The sequence below is a fragment of the Gobius niger genome (assembly GCF_951799975.1).
Source record: "Gobius niger genome assembly, chromosome: 22".
Taxonomy (NCBI): Eukaryota; Metazoa; Chordata; class Actinopteri; order Gobiiformes; family Gobiidae; genus Gobius; species Gobius niger.
This window is the reverse complement of record NC_136873.1, coordinates 21,051,522-21,067,929: the sequence shown is the minus strand read 5'-3', so window position 1 is coordinate 21,067,929 and position 16,408 is coordinate 21,051,522. Positions and strand designations below refer to the sequence as shown.

The following is a 16,408-nucleotide window of genomic DNA, read 5'->3' as shown; positions in this document are numbered from 1 at the left end:
CGCACCTGCCTTTATTTGGAATCAGGAGCAAAAAAGCAGTGTCAAATTGAAGCCTGACCACTGTGTGACCCCCGTTTGACCCCTTGGCAGCGGAGTTGCACCGTTCTACTCGGTGGCCTGACTGGGCACCCGCTGGAGGTGAACATACTGAATTTTCAGCCGTGTAGCTTTAGCCAAATTTAAACTATGAACGCTAATTGATAGATCAAAGGGCTTCCAACTGCCGCAGACTGCCAGGCCTCAGACGAAGGAAAAAGGAATATAGGAGAAGGGACTTGACTTTTCATTATTTAGGAGTGTGTTAAAGGGTCAAATAAAGTGTGAATAGCACGAAATTAAGCACATCTCCCTCTACATAGCTAATAGATCAGATTCTAAAGCGCCGACTCTGCCCGACGCTCGGTAGGCTACTTGGCTTTTTGGTGGTCAGAACGAGACGGGACGAAAATATTCAAATAGACCCAAGGATGATGTGTAACATACTTGAAAAGTGTGTCAAAATATGAATTTCATCAGTCCTTCAAAGCAGAAAAGCAAAGACACCTGATCCCACTTGGGGCACTTTTCACCTGTCCCAGAACGTATGGCAGGCCTCAAAATGCAAGTTCTGAAGGTGCGTACAGACCAAACGTGCGTCAACGCCCCATCCGCCTCTCGTTGGACGCCAAACAACGCCGCTTCACATACTTCACACTCGCGACAAACGCCTGTTTGCTGGCGCGTGGAGTTGTGTAAGCGTCATAAATAGGAGGCGTGTCTAGCTACCGGTTGTAGACACAGGTAAACATGGCGGATCTTGACGACGTTGAGAGAATCGCTGCGTTGTACATACTGTGGAGAGGAGATCAGCGGCGACATCGCGGCCGTAAACGTATATGGGTCCACCCGATCCTCCAGGGGCGCTCCCAGTTTGGAGAATACCACCATTTGGTCCAGGAGCTGCGGCTGGATGACGGCGCCTTTCAGCGGCACTTCCGTCTGTCCCGGGCCCAGTTCGATGACCTGCTGTCACGCATTGGGGCACAAATCACTCTCCTGGACACCAACTACAGGCGCTCCATCCCTGCTGGAGAGCGCCTGTGCATCTGTCTTCGGTCAGTGAGTATTTCATCAGTGCGGGTCTCTACAAACTCACTAGTCCTGTCAAATGAATTACTGCCATAGCAGAACTTCAAATCAAGTGTGTCAACAATATATTGCAATTGTTTTAACTTCACGTGTGCCAAGGAGGGATAGAGAATATTTGCCTTTCTGTTTTCAGACTTACGTCCTGTTATGTCCTTTCCGCTGTTTATTTATGGCTGCGTTACCCATCTGTCTTATTTATATGGCGAGCGTGCAATAAAGTAATAAACAACGTCTATATGAAAATATCAGCTTCGTCTCTAACGTTGGGTTAGCGCCCCCTTGTGTCAGGCCACAGGTACTGTGGATGAAACATCATCTGACAAATGACAGTTAATTTTCATCTCCAATTTATGTACATAAAAAGCATCATAAATCAGGCAAATGTGATGCTTCATTCACATACAAAGCCTACAGTGCTTAAACCTTGACTTTGTGATGTTTTTCTGTAAAGCACTTTGTAATTGCTGTTTAGAAAAGTGCCATACAAATAATGTTTATGAGTATTATAATTATTAGTATTAGTATTAACTAAATGCAAACAAGTACAAAAACAAAGAATACAAGGGAAAGAGGCCAGAAGCTACATTATTGTAATGTATTTATTTAACATATCATAATTGGTAATAAAGTATGGTAAATGGCAAATGGTCTCAACTTATACAGCGCTTTTCTACCTCTCTCTTCTCTCTCATTCATACACCAGTGTGCGCAGACACCAGTGGCCGTATATAATTCCAATAATTCCTCTATCATCACTAAACCTCAATTCTAATGACATGTCATTCTGCTTTATTCCTGATTGTAGGTATCTTGCCACTGGGGACTCCTACCGGACAATTGCTGCCAGTTACCGGGTGGGCGTTTCCACTGTCGCCAGTATTGTCCCTCAGGTGGCGGCTGCCATCTGGGACTGCCTTGTGGGGGAGTTCATGGCTGTGCCTTCGACTGAAGACTGGCGGTCTATTGCAGAGGAGTTTGAGCAGCGGTGGAACTTCCCTCTGTGCTGTGGAGCAGTGGACGGCAAGCACGTCCAGATCAAGGCACCCCCCAACTCAGGATCCCAGTTCTTCAACTACCAGAAGGACTTTTCAATTGTCCTTCTGGCTGTTGTGGACGCTCGGTACCGGTTCCGGGTGATTGATGTTGGGGGGTATGGTAGGACCAGCGATGGGGGTATTCTGGCCAACTCCGCCTTTGGTCAGGCTCTGCGGGATGGAAGACTTCATCTGCCTCCTGACCAACACCTGCCTGGGGCTGACCACCGAGGGCCCCAGCCCCATGTCTTTGTGGCTGATGAGGCGTTCCCGCTGCAGAGGAACATGATGCGGCCCTTCCCTGGACGTGAGGTCCTTCCAATTGAGGAGCGTGTCTTCAATTACCGCCTATCCCGGGCTCGGCTGGTAGTTGAAGACGCATTTGGCATCCTGACCTCACAGTGGAGGTTCTATCGTGGCCTCATTGAGGTCCGCATTGAGGTAGTGGAGCAGTGTGTGAAGGCGACGTGTCTCCTCCAGAACTACCTGAGGGCTGCTGCAGGAGACGGGCCACCTGCTGTCTGGAACCCGCCTGCAGACGAGCCGCCACTGCCAGGTCTTGGTGGTGTCAACCCCTCTGTAGAAGCAAGGCGTGTGAGAGACGTCTTCAAAGACCACTTCATGGCAGAGGGAGCAGTGCCATGGCAACCCAACACCTAAACCGGACCCCACAACGGCTCTTTTAAGAGCCACCCACTAATCACAAAAGAGCCTGACTTCTTTCATTTCGACATTAACTGTTTACTCGTTTTAACATAATGAACAGTAAAGTGTATTGTTGTATTGGCCTTCCTCTGTTTGCAGAATATGACTACATCTTGAAGAAACTCACATTCAGGGTAGTGAAGGTCCTGTGCTGCTGCTGTGCGACCTGCATATGGGACACGGCTCTCCCTCCTGAACATCAGACACAGATGCTCCATCTACACCACAGTTCAAACCAACATTAAGTTGCAATGTCATCGGTTTATGTAACATATGTCTCTTTTTTTAGTGTTGGACTCTCCTCCCCATTGCTATTTGTCTGCACAAATCATCTGGCCAGTATGGAAGTTGACTGTAATCTATTGTGCTTCAGCTGCTACTATTTTCAAGATATTACAAATAAATGTTTTCTATTTAATGCTGCAATTTGATATATTATGGCATCTTCCCATTGTGATTCATGTTTCATAAAACAAGGCTTCTGAACTATAAGTGTTACTATTCACCTAATGCATTACTAGAATTGACTAGCCACACATAGGAACATGCACACAGAAGGGCTTGTACAAACAGACTGGGGATAAATGGTATTCTCTACCAACCTCTTGCCTTGCACATGTATTCTCCTTAAATGTTTAATGTCAACATTGTGAGAATTTAAATCTGAAATCAAGGTTTCCATGAAATAACACATTCATCAAAAGTAAGTACCTTTATTTAAATCAAAATATAATACATGAATAAAATAAATATTTCGATAAATTAAACATAAATTCTGGCCTGAGTTGTATGACACCGGCATACTACCGGAGACAGGAATAGAAGGAAAGTTGCTTGGAGGAAGAGTGAAGGACACTGAAGAAGGAGGAGGAGGCCATAGGTCCTGCCCTGGAGAGAATGGGACTAACTTTTTTTAATCGGGGGTCAGATTGGTGACTAGGTCAATTATGATCTCATTAATTTTAGATTTAGCCAATTCTTGGTCCAAAAAAGGCAATCTCTCCAGGGCAGGAGCTAGGCTGAGGAGGTAGTGCTCCACAGCAGTGAAGACCCGGGGCGCTGGCGGTGGAGGCTGCCGAGGGCGTCGCAGGGACTCCACCAGCGCCTCCTCCACCGCCGTTGATGGCTCCCATGATCGCCGCCGCACTGCTCTTCTCCTTTGACCTACAAACAATAAAACAACGAGTGATTTGAATTCACATCAATGGAAACATCACAATTATATACAAATAGCAATGGGATGGATTTTGAAACTATCAATGTGCTAATTCCTCCCTGTGCAAACATTACGGAACAACAACTTGAACAGAATGGAGTGTAATTGTCTAAATCCTGTTGTTGAGATCTCTAAAATAATACCAGAAGCACATGCATTTAAAAACATGTTTGTAGAGTCATTCTGTACTACCACATTTAAATATAGACTAGTGTACTGCTTATAAATGACCTCTGCACACCTGAGGATACCGGAGCAGAGGCGGATGGGGCTGCAGCAGGCCGAGATGGCCCTGGGACTGGAGACTGGGAGCCAGATGAAGCCACAGGCGATGTAGGGGCCCTTGGCTCCGGAGTTTCAGTGGACTCTGTTAGGACAGTGACACATGAGCACTAATAATACTAATACTATTACTAATACTAATAAGTTATCATTATGATTATTATTGTTATTACATTAGCGCCAGTCAGAGTGGACAGAATACAGACAGGTCATGGCGGACTACATACCTTCAATCTCTGGCTCTTGGTCACTCTCCAGTCCCGAGGCGTCTGAGTGGAGGTCCTCTGCCATGTCCTCGACCAGGCTCATGTTGCTGCTGGTGGAGCGTGGCGCGATGAACCGGTCGAGGAATGACAGCACAGCAAAGAACCTCCACTGTGGCCTGTGGTCTGCTGCTGCCCCACTCCTCTTCTTCTTCACCTCCTCCTCCTTCTTCTTCTTAGCATAGGTGTCCCTCAAACTCTTCCACTTGTTTTTGCACACCACCGCTGAAAAGTTTTTGTTGTTTTTTTTACTAACAAACTAATAAATACATTAATACGATTGATACACAAGTGAACATGTTTATCACATTTAGTCAAGGTGTTAAAGCAGAAACAGAACAATATGTTTTTAATTCACCTGCCCTGTGTTCCGTGCTAATTGGCATGGAACACAGGGCAGGTGAATTAAAATTGACAAGAAAATGCTTTGGTAGTACAAGATATTACCTGTCAGTCCAAGCTCCAAGCTTATTTCGGTCCAAGCAACTTTCCTTCTATTCCTGTCTCGATAATAATATGACGTGGTGTCATACAACTCAGGCCGAGCGCAAACCGCGACGATTAGTTTCTCTTCCATGTTTTTCGGTAACAGATGACGCTTGTGCTCACTATTTAAGCCCAGTCAGCATCCCTGATTGGTTAACAAGGTGTAAATGAACGCACGTGTAGATTGGATTCCTTGAGTGCATGAAGCAGTGGGCGTGGCCTCCCTGTTCGCTCACCGCGCTGTTCTCCCTGGCTTTGACGCGCGTCTTTCCTCATCCGCTCGCGTTTGCTACGCTTAATACGCGCGGACAGCTTGGCTTGCATTTCGAAGCGCGTTGAAGCGCCTCTACATAGGGTTAACATGGAAGTTGGAGGCGTGGACGCTTTTGGTGTGTACGCACCTTTACTGGACTTTTTATAGAAGCAACTCCTGAAGCACATATTATATTTTGAGAGTTGAATCTTCAAATAATATTTTTTTTTTTGGGGAGAATAGCATTGTCAAATCCCACTGATGAGCACTAGTCAAAGCTGTTTCTCTCCCGCACCTTGACCTTTAACCCTCGGGGCACCATATTTGGGGCACAGAATGTCATTAGGGCCCTGTACCATAAACCAGTGTTTGATTTTACCCAGGACCCCCAGGAGAGATAATTGGCTTTCTCCAAATCAAACCTTCAAATAGGGTAACCAGTATTGGTTTGCTTGGGGGTTAAGAGGTTAATTATTATTGGTCATAGTGGGGGTTAAGAGGTTAATTATTATTGGTCATAGTGGGGGTTAAGAGGGTAATTATTATTGGTCATAGTGGGGGTTAAGAGGTTAAGGTGATTTAAGTCAGTTTCTTTGTCTTTGGGCGAATGTCCTAATTTGCTCTTTTATTTTGAAATGTTTCTTATTCTGAAAAACTCCTGAACAGGAAGTGCTCTTGTCCCCTGCGCCGCACCTGCCATGGATCTATTATGCCACCTGCTGATTAATCAGCGCATCATTGGAGACGGGTGTAGTCACGTTGAGTACATCTCTCTGTTATTTTGTTAAAACTTCGAAATTTGTACATGACATGTAGAGTAAGACATGTGAAAGCCAAAATGTGATGTCTGTCATATATTTCCCGTAGTATTGTGTATTGTGAGAATAAGGCTTAATTAGGTGTGCATGCGTTGCCTGCTCGCTCGACTGTGGAGATTTAAAAAAAAAAAAAGCGTTTCCAAAGTTTGTCATGTCATTGTTTTAGACACATCAGCACTGGGAGGATGCAGCTTACAGTCTCTTTATGAAGTGTTTTTAATACGAAAAGTCCAAAAAAACATCCGCTGATTTGCATAATTTCCACCAGATGCGGCCATTACGCACGTGTCCAATTATCATCTTGGAGCATGACATGCACTGGGGGGCAGAGTAGGATGATAAAGGGGGAGGATTGGGATTTGTAGAATGTTTCTTTGATTCTTGTCACAAAAGTTAGTGCAGGGCTTTGTTACTTTTAAATAGTATTAGTCGGGGTGGGTGTTAAAAGGTTAAGGTGATTTAAAGCAACCCAATAACCAAATTGAAATACAAGCATTTATGTATACTTTTAAGTAAGTTTCTTGTCCTAATTTACTCTTTTCTTGTCACGTTTCAGGAAAACTTTAAAATTTCTTCTCCCAAGTTAGGTCACTGTGAGTACAGCTTTCTGTTCTGTTAAAACTTTGAAACTTGTACATAACATGCAGACTAAGACATGTGAAAGCCAAAATGTGATGTCTGTCATGTATTTTCCGTAGTATTGTGTACCAAAAAAAAGGATTTAACCTCTTAACCCCCGCTGCAACCAATACTGTTTAACCTCTTAACCCCTGCTGTAATACTGTTTAAATAGAGTGATAAATGAAAGGTTTTCTTATTTCATACATTATTTGGATGGCTCACATGGCTATTTTGCGTGTTATGTATTTAACAATTGTTATATTGACTGTGTAGTTAGTTTTAGGTGACCAAAACATTTCATTTCTCTCCATAGATGACCAAGCCCAAAGCCATGGGACTATGTCCCATATGCAAAAAAAATATAATGTTTGTGTCAAGGCACTTAAAGCTGAAGCACTGCGTGGCCCTCATTGAAGAGGCCACCATTTTAAACCAGCTCTCAACATTCTCCATCAAATTGGAGAACTGTATTTGCCCCGTGAGAGGGTGCTTAGTAAAAATAAAGGATGTGCAGAGGCACGTCAAAATGAAACATCAAGACCTCACCATTAGACAGACAGAAAAGGTCCTGAAAAAGGCAAAAACAAAAGAGGCTTTGAGGAGGCTGGGGGAACTGAGGGCCTCAAACCCCACACCCCCCATGGTGTCGACCCTGGACCTGGAGGATCCGGTCCTGAACCCCTGCCAGAACATGGCGTGTTCGAGTTTGGTCAGGCGCCTCAGGAGGGAGGTGGCTGACCTCAAAAAAGAGGTTGCAGCTCTTAAGGTAACATATGCCTATGTAGGACAATTTCGTGTTGTGACAATTGTGTCAAATTCTGCATATGCACATATGTTGTCTCACTACAGGCAGCGGCAGGGGAGGAAGCATCCTCCAGGTCCAGCGGGAGCCAGGCGTCGCCGCTGTCATCGGTGAGTTCAATTTCTTTACATTTTTGAAACTACTACTTTCACTAACAGTAACATTATTCACTTGTATCCAACCCCACAAACAACTCACCAGCCTTTTCCTTACATGTAAAGTCATTTATTTGAACTGTTTTTTAATTTTTTTATTAGTCTGACAAAAGTGAGGAGGAGGACAACGACACAGACAGCGTGGTGGTCATAACGTCAGGGCCAGAGGAGAGCGAGGAGGAGGAGACGGAGGAGCAGGAGCCGGGAGATGAGGGGCCAGAGCTGGAAGCAGAAGAGACGGAGGAGGAGGAGGAGGAGGAGGAGGAGGAGGAGGAGGAGGAGGAGGAGCCAGTCCCAGGAAAAGTGAGTGAAACATTAGACCACAACACTTACCTGGCCCCCAGCCACCACTATAACTACTTTTTTCCCACAGCACCTACCGGAAGACGACATAGACTCAGACGTGGGGCCAGAGATGGAAGCAGGAGAGGAGGAGGAGGAGGAGGAGGAGGAGGAGGAGGAGGAGGAGGAGGAGGAGGAGGAGGAATCGCCAGTCCCAGGAAAAGTGAGTTAAACACCAGCACCTACCATATGCAAGAGAATCTTTAATTTTGGCTTTTTCTTTTTCCTTAGAAACATAAGAGGAAACATACTGTGCGAGCAGCAACAACAGGCCAGGAGGAGCCACAATCGCCAGTCCCAGGAAAAGTGAGTTAAACATTAGACCACAATACTTTCCTGCCCCCCAGCCCCTACCATATGCAAGACAATCATACATTTTGTCTTTTTCATTTTTCCTTAGAAACATACAGAAAAGAGGAAACATACTCAGCCAGCGGGGTCAGATGAGGAGGACGAGCATAACATAAAAGACATACAAGACAACATAGATGCCGTTTGTCAGGCCATGCAGGCGGATGTTGTGAGTAAATGTTTGGATGTAGAATTTCTTCCATAATCGACTTGCCTGAGTGGTTTGAGTTGTGGACATATTTATTCTATCACTGTTTCTTCTCACTAACTAATGTTTCCTCATCAGAGAGGAGAAGAAGATGCCTGGCGGTCAGCACCCCCCCTCCACCCCGCCCTGATGGTCCTTTTCTCTCCCAGGACCAGAGGCAACACAGACACCTTTCATTTCTCCAAGCCTATTAGTAAGAGAACACATTATTCAGCTTTTGTTTGACGTCTGAAGGCAGGCTTCGAACTGATTGTTTGCATGATGATTCATTAACTACTTTTTGTGTGTCCTGGCAGCCGCCTATATGCATTCTTATGAAGAGGCCATTTTCCGGTCTGGTGGGACAAAGAAGGTTCAGGAGAACTGTGTAACCAAAGCCACCAGGGCAAAGATATTCATCAAGTACATGATGCTGGCCTCTGCGAAGCCCCACTGGGACTGGAGCTTCTTAAAAAATATCACCGCCCTGCGAGCGTAAGTAGACATTTTGTAACTACTTTTTTTTTTCTTTGGCGCCATATCGGTCTGTTACTAATTGAAAAATGTTCTTAAACAGCTACCCAACTGTCTTGAGAAGAGTGGGCTTAAAAATAACAACTATTGTTGGCTATCTCCACGACGCCGAAGGTCTCATCCTGTACATGGAGCAGGACACGCCAGAAAACTGCAGGATAAACAAGACAGGAAGGCCCTTCAGTGGGAGCTAACAAAGTTAACTAGGGACACTGGCCGCCTCATCGCCGTCCACCAAATCAAAGTTAAGGCTGCCAAACAACAAAGGCTGGTTCCGAAGGAGACGATGGCAGGTGCAGGCACCCGGCCAAAAGTCGCCTCCCCTCCCTCCTGGGTAAGAGTTGAACTCGCTGTTAATTTGTGTTTTTTTTTTATGTAAACAAAATGTGTCTCTGTCCAGACGAAGCAGAAGCGGCCCCACCGAGGGACAGGCCCACGCGCTTTCGAGTCCTGGATACCTGGCCGTGTACTTGGCGTGTATTTATGGCCACCGGACGGGGGTCTTTACACAGATGACGAGGGATGAGGTGGACGGCGCTGAGGGGAACGATCAGGCTGGCTACCTCATTAATGTGAGTGTAAAAATGACACATTTTTTTAATAGATTGTAGCCTTTCGAGGAGTGGTTTGAATTCAGTGTGTGTCTTAACGAAGGGTTTCTTCTGTGGGATATTCAAAACCGATGAAACAGCTTTGTAATCATTTTTCATTATTACTACGACTACTATTTCTAATAGTATCACTACTACTAGGCAAGGCAAGGCAACTTTATTTATACCGCGCATTTCGTACACAAGGCAACTCAATGCGCCTACAACTACTGCTCACTTGGCGCTTTGTCCCGTCCGTACTTACCTGACCCCAACCATACTTACCTGCCTCTCCAGCCCCCAGAATACTTAACTGCCCCCCAGCCCGAACAAGCATCATCTAATGTTTGTGTCTGCTTTCAGGTTGAGAGGCACAAAACGGTCCAGACATACGGCCCTGCACAGCTCTACCTCGATGCAGAGGAATACCGGTGGTGCCGCAGGTGGTCGTCACTAGTGGCAAGGACAGGGCCTAGGAACAAGTTTTTTTTTTAGTTCACTGGGGACCGGACCAATAAAGGATCTGAAGTCATACATGTGTGGGGCCTGGGAGGAAATGAAGCTGGGGCCACCTCCCTCCTTCATTGACCTCCGGTCTGCCATCGCGACCTATGTAAGTGTAAATTTAATTGAATTAAATAATGCATGAAAATGACATTATTTGACGAATATATTATATCTCTTAGAATTTCGAAACACACCAAGACCCGGCACTGAGGGCGGAGGTCAGCACCTTCATGGGCCACACCTCCCGGGTTCAGGAAACGACAGTCGAGAGCAACAAAAACATGACGAAAACATGAAACAAACAAACGAAAAACGACAAAAAATATGCGCTTGGTTTATGTGGGGGGTAAGAGGTTTTAATCCTTGGACATGAACCCGTTTTCAGCATATAATGGCGAAGTTCTCAGACGGTGACTAGCTAGCTTCTTTATCAACCACCTAGCTTTTCATAGCTACGAACAAAGCTTGTCAACAGTTATGCTAGCGACTCGCACATACACCATTTGGTTGATAAATATTTCATTACACTTTTACATCACATAAAAAAAGCATATTATACAAGTTGCGTGCAGTTTATGTGTATTGGACGACATTACTGGCACTGCTGTAGCGTGACTTTCGTCCTACACCACATATGTCTCCGCTTTCAATACACGGAACAGCAATCGTGTGACTATCGGTAACACGCGTCTCAACGCTAAAGCAAACACACACAATATAGGAAAATGGAACATTAGATTTTACAGGAAATATTAGCACTCTAATATACACAAGATCTGACTCCATAAGATCAATTTAAACACAGTTAAACAGTTAAGTTTAAAATATTAAAGTATCAAAAAGGTCTCGCCAAGCGTGTTCGTTGATCCCAAGGTCCAAGAAGAAACCACCAAAATTCAGTAGCTTTAGTCAAAGAAGATTTATTCCCTATAACAATTACAATTCTAAACACAGATTCTCCGAGCGCTAAAGTCCTTACACTAACACACACACGGTGCTCGAGCGGGGCCGTCCCGGGAAAAGCATCGTCTAACTGCGCTCTTACAATATATATTATCAAAAATGTGACGTTCACGAAGAGATAGGAGATGAGTTGAGCTTAGGCCAAGGTCACCAAGCTTTTCTCTCAGTAGTTTTCCACTAGAAGTGTCTTCCTGATGCCTTATTTGGAGTTATTATTGTCCAGACTGGTGTGGGAACCTGGACGTCTCCATAGATATGAGCAAAAGAATGCAAGAGCGAGAAATGGGGTATTGTTGCAGCAATGTGCGTGTGAAAAGATTGGTTTTCAACTGAAACTTTAAAGCACATAGATTAAATTCATCAAAAACATTCAATAGCATTATAAAATATAACATTAGCTAAAAAACATCAATTTCCCACACTGTCTAGAAGGAAAACAGCCACTTGCGTGTCCAAAGTTAGTCCAAGAGCGCACTCACACTTGGCATCCGAACCTGCCACTCTCCAGCTCGTTTGAGGAAAGGCCTGGATGCCCCGAACGGCCCGCGCTCACACTTACACAAACGAACCGAGCCGTGGCCGAACACGAGGAGTTGTTTACAAGTGCACGTGAGCAGCAGCAGCGCAACATAATGCGGAGGAAAACAAAACCCTAAACAGCTGCGTGAAATAATGTCCACTTTGACCACCTGTCAAATCTCTTCACTCCACTTTTCTTTGTATTTTACTACAGTTTAACAAAAAGGGCTATGGTGTATATAGTAGTCGATTTTAATAAAGCAGAGAAATAGAGAAGTGCTCGTCCCTCTGTCCCGCTCAGCTGAGGTGGGGGGGGAGCAGCACCTGCCGCGCTGAGCCTTTCTTTGGAGTCACATACAGCCTTCAAAAAAGGCGACGAGAACAGAAGATCTGACGCTTAGTTTATGTCATTCATTGCTGCTTCAGCCACTGGTTAAACAGCTTTATGTTGGTGAACTCCTGGAAGTATAGACTATACTTCGTATACGCTAAATTGCGACAAAGCACTTAACACGAACACGCACCGAAGTCACAAGCGATAAAAGCACGCGCAGGTTTTATCTGTCCCACTAAAGCCTGCGGCCAGACCAGGTACAGCAGCAGAGAAGCTCGGACACAGGGCGGGAGAAGCGCAGCCGCTCCCGTAAAGTCAGCCCGAGACGTGCGTGAAGCGGCCAGGGCGTCGGGAGTGAGCGGTCAGGGAGACGAGCGGTATGTGGCCGGGGGTCCGGGGAGCCGCCCGGGAGCGAAGCGGTCGGGGCCGGGGAGACGAGAGCGAGGCAGCCGCTGCTCTGTTTGATAAATACAGCCATTTCTCTCTGTTTTACGTGACAAATGCACCCGCCCACACAACCGCCGCTTGTATCCGTGCGTGTGCGCAAACACGAGCAACCGAGCCGCGCTCTGGCCCGCCTCCTCTAAGCGGCCAAAGTCCGGAACCGAGTCCGACTCGGGCACGGATTGATTGCACTCACACTGCACAAACGAACCGCGCAGAAGGGGCTTCCAGCGCTTGGGCGCGGTTCGGATGGACAAGTGTGAGTGCGCCCCAAGACTCGCCCGCAACGCCCTCCATCTGGAAATACACCGGACCGATGTTTATTCGAGTTTTGGCTCTTCTTTGGTTTTTTAGACGTACAGCGTCTTTCTTTTCTTTTATGATTCAGTAAAAATGTACATTTACCTAAAAGAGCAATTGCTTTGGCCATTTTTGATCTGATATTTGTTATCTGAGATCTTCAACTCAAGTTACACCCAGAAATTTATATTGAGATACTTGATCGATTTGAACATCATTTATAAATATTTGTACTGGTTTTCCCCCTTTTTGGTTCCCAAACACCATCATTTTAGTTTTTGTAATGTTTAGGGATAGTTTATTTATGCTGAACCACTCTCTAAGTTTGGAAAGTTTGGAGGTGATTTCAGTCCCAAGTAGTTGTAGATCGTTGCCCGTACCCAGGATCGTGGTGTCATCCGCATTAGTACATTTTAGTTTGTTTGAGATTTCACAAAGGTCATTTATGTAAAACAAAAATAGTTTTGGTCCCTGCGGGACACCGTAGGTAATTCTACTCATACTTGATCTCTGGTTACCTATGTGAACATATGGTTGTCTTCCAGTTAAGTAGGATTTGACCCAGTTATAGGCAATACCTCGGACTCCATTTTTTTCAAGTTTTTTAAGTAGTATTGTGTGATCTATTGTGTCGAATGCTTTCTGGAGGTCAATGAAAATTCCTATTGAGTAGAATTCATTGTCGATGTTATTGTTTCCATCAGGTCGATTAATGCCAACATTTAAATGCAAACATCCCAAAGTTGCATAACTATTAATTAAACAATACTTTTCATAATTATAATTAAAACCCAGGCTCATCATGCTGTGATTCAGCGTTGCCAGACAGTTTTTTTCACCCGCGGAATGGCTTTTAAAAACCGCCCGATTCCGTGGTTTTACCGCGGACCTGGCAAGCCTTCAGTTACATTGTGTCTCTTTCATACCATGTAAAACCCATATTTAATTTTCTGTGATTTTAAATAATGTCGGAAAATATTTTTATTTCAAATGTAAAAGATTAATTAAAAAAAATGTTTTGTTACAATTATAGTTAAAACCCAGGTGAATTAGCTCTGCTTTAAATCTGAAAAAGGGAGCTTCCTGGCAGATTATTTGGCAGGACAGAAATGGACAAACTGTGTATTCAAGTCGTTTTAAATAATGTGGGAAAATATTTTAATTTCACAGAGGTGTTTGAGGAGCAGCTTTTTGCTGTTTCTCCATAACTTTGAACAGAACGCTGACAGGGCCAAAACACAAAAGGCACTTGTGTTGAATGTTGCTGATTTCTGGAGATATATTTTTTTGTAATTCATGCAGTTCTTATATTTGAAGAGCTACGTGGCGCTAGGCTTGTGCTAGGCTTGTGCATTTCTGCGATATTAGCTAGCCTGCATTAAAAACAGTCTGACCCACTCCACAGTGCACCTGAGGCAAATCAACTTGATTACGCCAGACAAACGATATAAATGTTTGTGTCGATAGAATATTTTTTGGAATATAACTGACCTTGCATCACATGGATGGTGGGACATTTTGAGGGACAATTTTCTAATGAGCACTTTCCCCCTCTCTGTTTCTTTGCCTCCGCGTGTGACCGTGTGTTTGTGCGTCTGGCATCGAACAGCAGAGATAGGAGATATAGTGAATCCTTTGAAAGTTACAATTCATTTAACCCATGTTTCTGGCAAACACATGTCCTAAACACGATATTGCCTGACAGTAAAAACACAAGTAAACTGCACAGAGGAGGGTGAACTTACATTATTATTCGATCTTATCTTCTGTGTTTTTTAGAGATTTAGGTGAATTTAGATGAATAAAAAGAACAAATAGCTGTAAATGAATTTTCCCCATCAGCGAAAGGCTTTGATTTGTATGTATTTTGCCAGGTGTAAATTATGTCGCCAAATATACCGTTATCATGATATTTCTTTTTCATACCGTGATGTAAATGTTGGGCCATATCGCCCTGCCCTACTATTGACACACACATTTATATCATGCACCTGAGGCAAATCACTTATAACGCAAGACTAGGCGTTAAGTGATTTGCCTCAGGTGCACTGTGGAGCCGGTCAGACTGTTTTTAATGCAGGCTAGCTGATATCGCAGAAATGCTAGCCTTGCATTAGCCTAGCGCCACAAAACTCTTCAAATATAAGAACTGCTTGAACTACAAAAAAAATATGCCCAGAAATCAGCAACACTCTAACTGGGAAATGAGGCCTTATGTCAAAAATCCTGAAATATCCCGTTAAAGGGAGAAGATTAATTAAAAAACATTGTTTGTTTTTTCAGAAAAAAATTGTTCTGCAGTTTCCATGATAATAGCACCTTAAAACAAGTTATAATAGGGATTTTTGCATGTAAAACAGTATAATGCAACTTAATAGGGACAGTGATTGAACAACTATGCTGTGATCATTGGGTTGTGCCACTGCCTTCAGTGACATACATTGTGTCACTTATACACCATGTGATCTACATATTTCCTTTTCACCCCCCTTCCCACACCCAAACCCAGGTCTGACAATTATGTTGTGATCATTGGATTGTGCCACTGTCTTCAGTGACATACATTGTGTCACGTGCACACCACGTCATCCGCATATTTCACTTTATGCTGATGACATTCATGCAGCAGCACCCACCTGCAGGCTCGGGAAGGTGGGGCCCCCCACATCCCACACACCCCCTTCCCACAGGTTAAAAACAGTCTGACCCACTCCACAGTGCACCTGAGGCAAATCAACTTGATTACGCCAGACAAACGATATAAATGTTTGTGTCGATAGAATATTTTTTGGAATATAACTGACCTTGCATCACATGAATGATTGCATTTTGAGGGACAATTTTCTAATGAGCACTTTCCCCCTCTCTGTTTCTTTGCCTCCGCGTGTGACCGTGTGTTTGTGCGCCAGGGTTGCCAGGTCTGGGCAGCCAAACCCGCCCAAAAATATCTGAAAACCGCGGAAAACCCGCGGACATATGGCGTGGCTGGAATTTTCAATATTGTTTAACTAGTTAACAGAGCCCATGTGCTCCTGCGATGATGAGAAACCGCCCCTACTCCCCTCCCTTATTGAAAAAGCAGCTTACAGAGCCTTGGATTTGCCTTCGAAATAGTGATTTAGATCAATTCAACATTGATTACAGCAAGGCAAAAAAACGCGGACAGTTTTTTCACCTGCGGAATGGCTTTGAATTGGGCCCTACTATAGGGCCCACTTTGGGACACATGTTTGTACCTCTCATGGGATTTGGGTCCTATTTTTGGTTCCTTTGTGGGACCAGTCCTTATGAGCACCAACCCATTTTGGGTCCCATTTTAGGGCCCTTTGTGGGACCAACCCACTTTGGGACAACACTTTTTGTCCCACTCATGGGACCCATCATCCCTTTTGGGTTACAATTTTGACCCCCTCATGAAATAGGGCAGGAAAGTCTCGGCCCAGAAGCACTTCCGGTTCATTGCTCGGATACAAACAAACAATCAGCTGTTCGAAGAGGCGGCTTATTTGAATGGTGGAAAATGCTCTGCTTTGTTTTCATAATAACATAATAATCTACATGATGTGTATGTTGA

At 44.5% G+C, this 16,408-nt stretch overlaps 1 protein-coding gene across 1 annotated transcript; it reads left to right on the top strand.

Annotated features, from left to right (window-relative positions):
• Positions 1-786: 786 nt before the first annotated feature.
• On the top strand, positions 787-2,822 carry LOC306981264 (uncharacterized protein; the record flags this gene model as incomplete). The annotated part of the gene is made up of 2 exons (XM_079580824.1): positions 787-1,094; positions 1,934-2,822. The coding sequence occupies 2 exons, from the start codon at positions 787-789 to the stop codon at positions 2,820-2,822; spliced, it is 1,197 nt and encodes a 398-aa protein (XP_079436950.1).
• Positions 2,823-16,408: the final 13,586 nt, after the last annotated feature.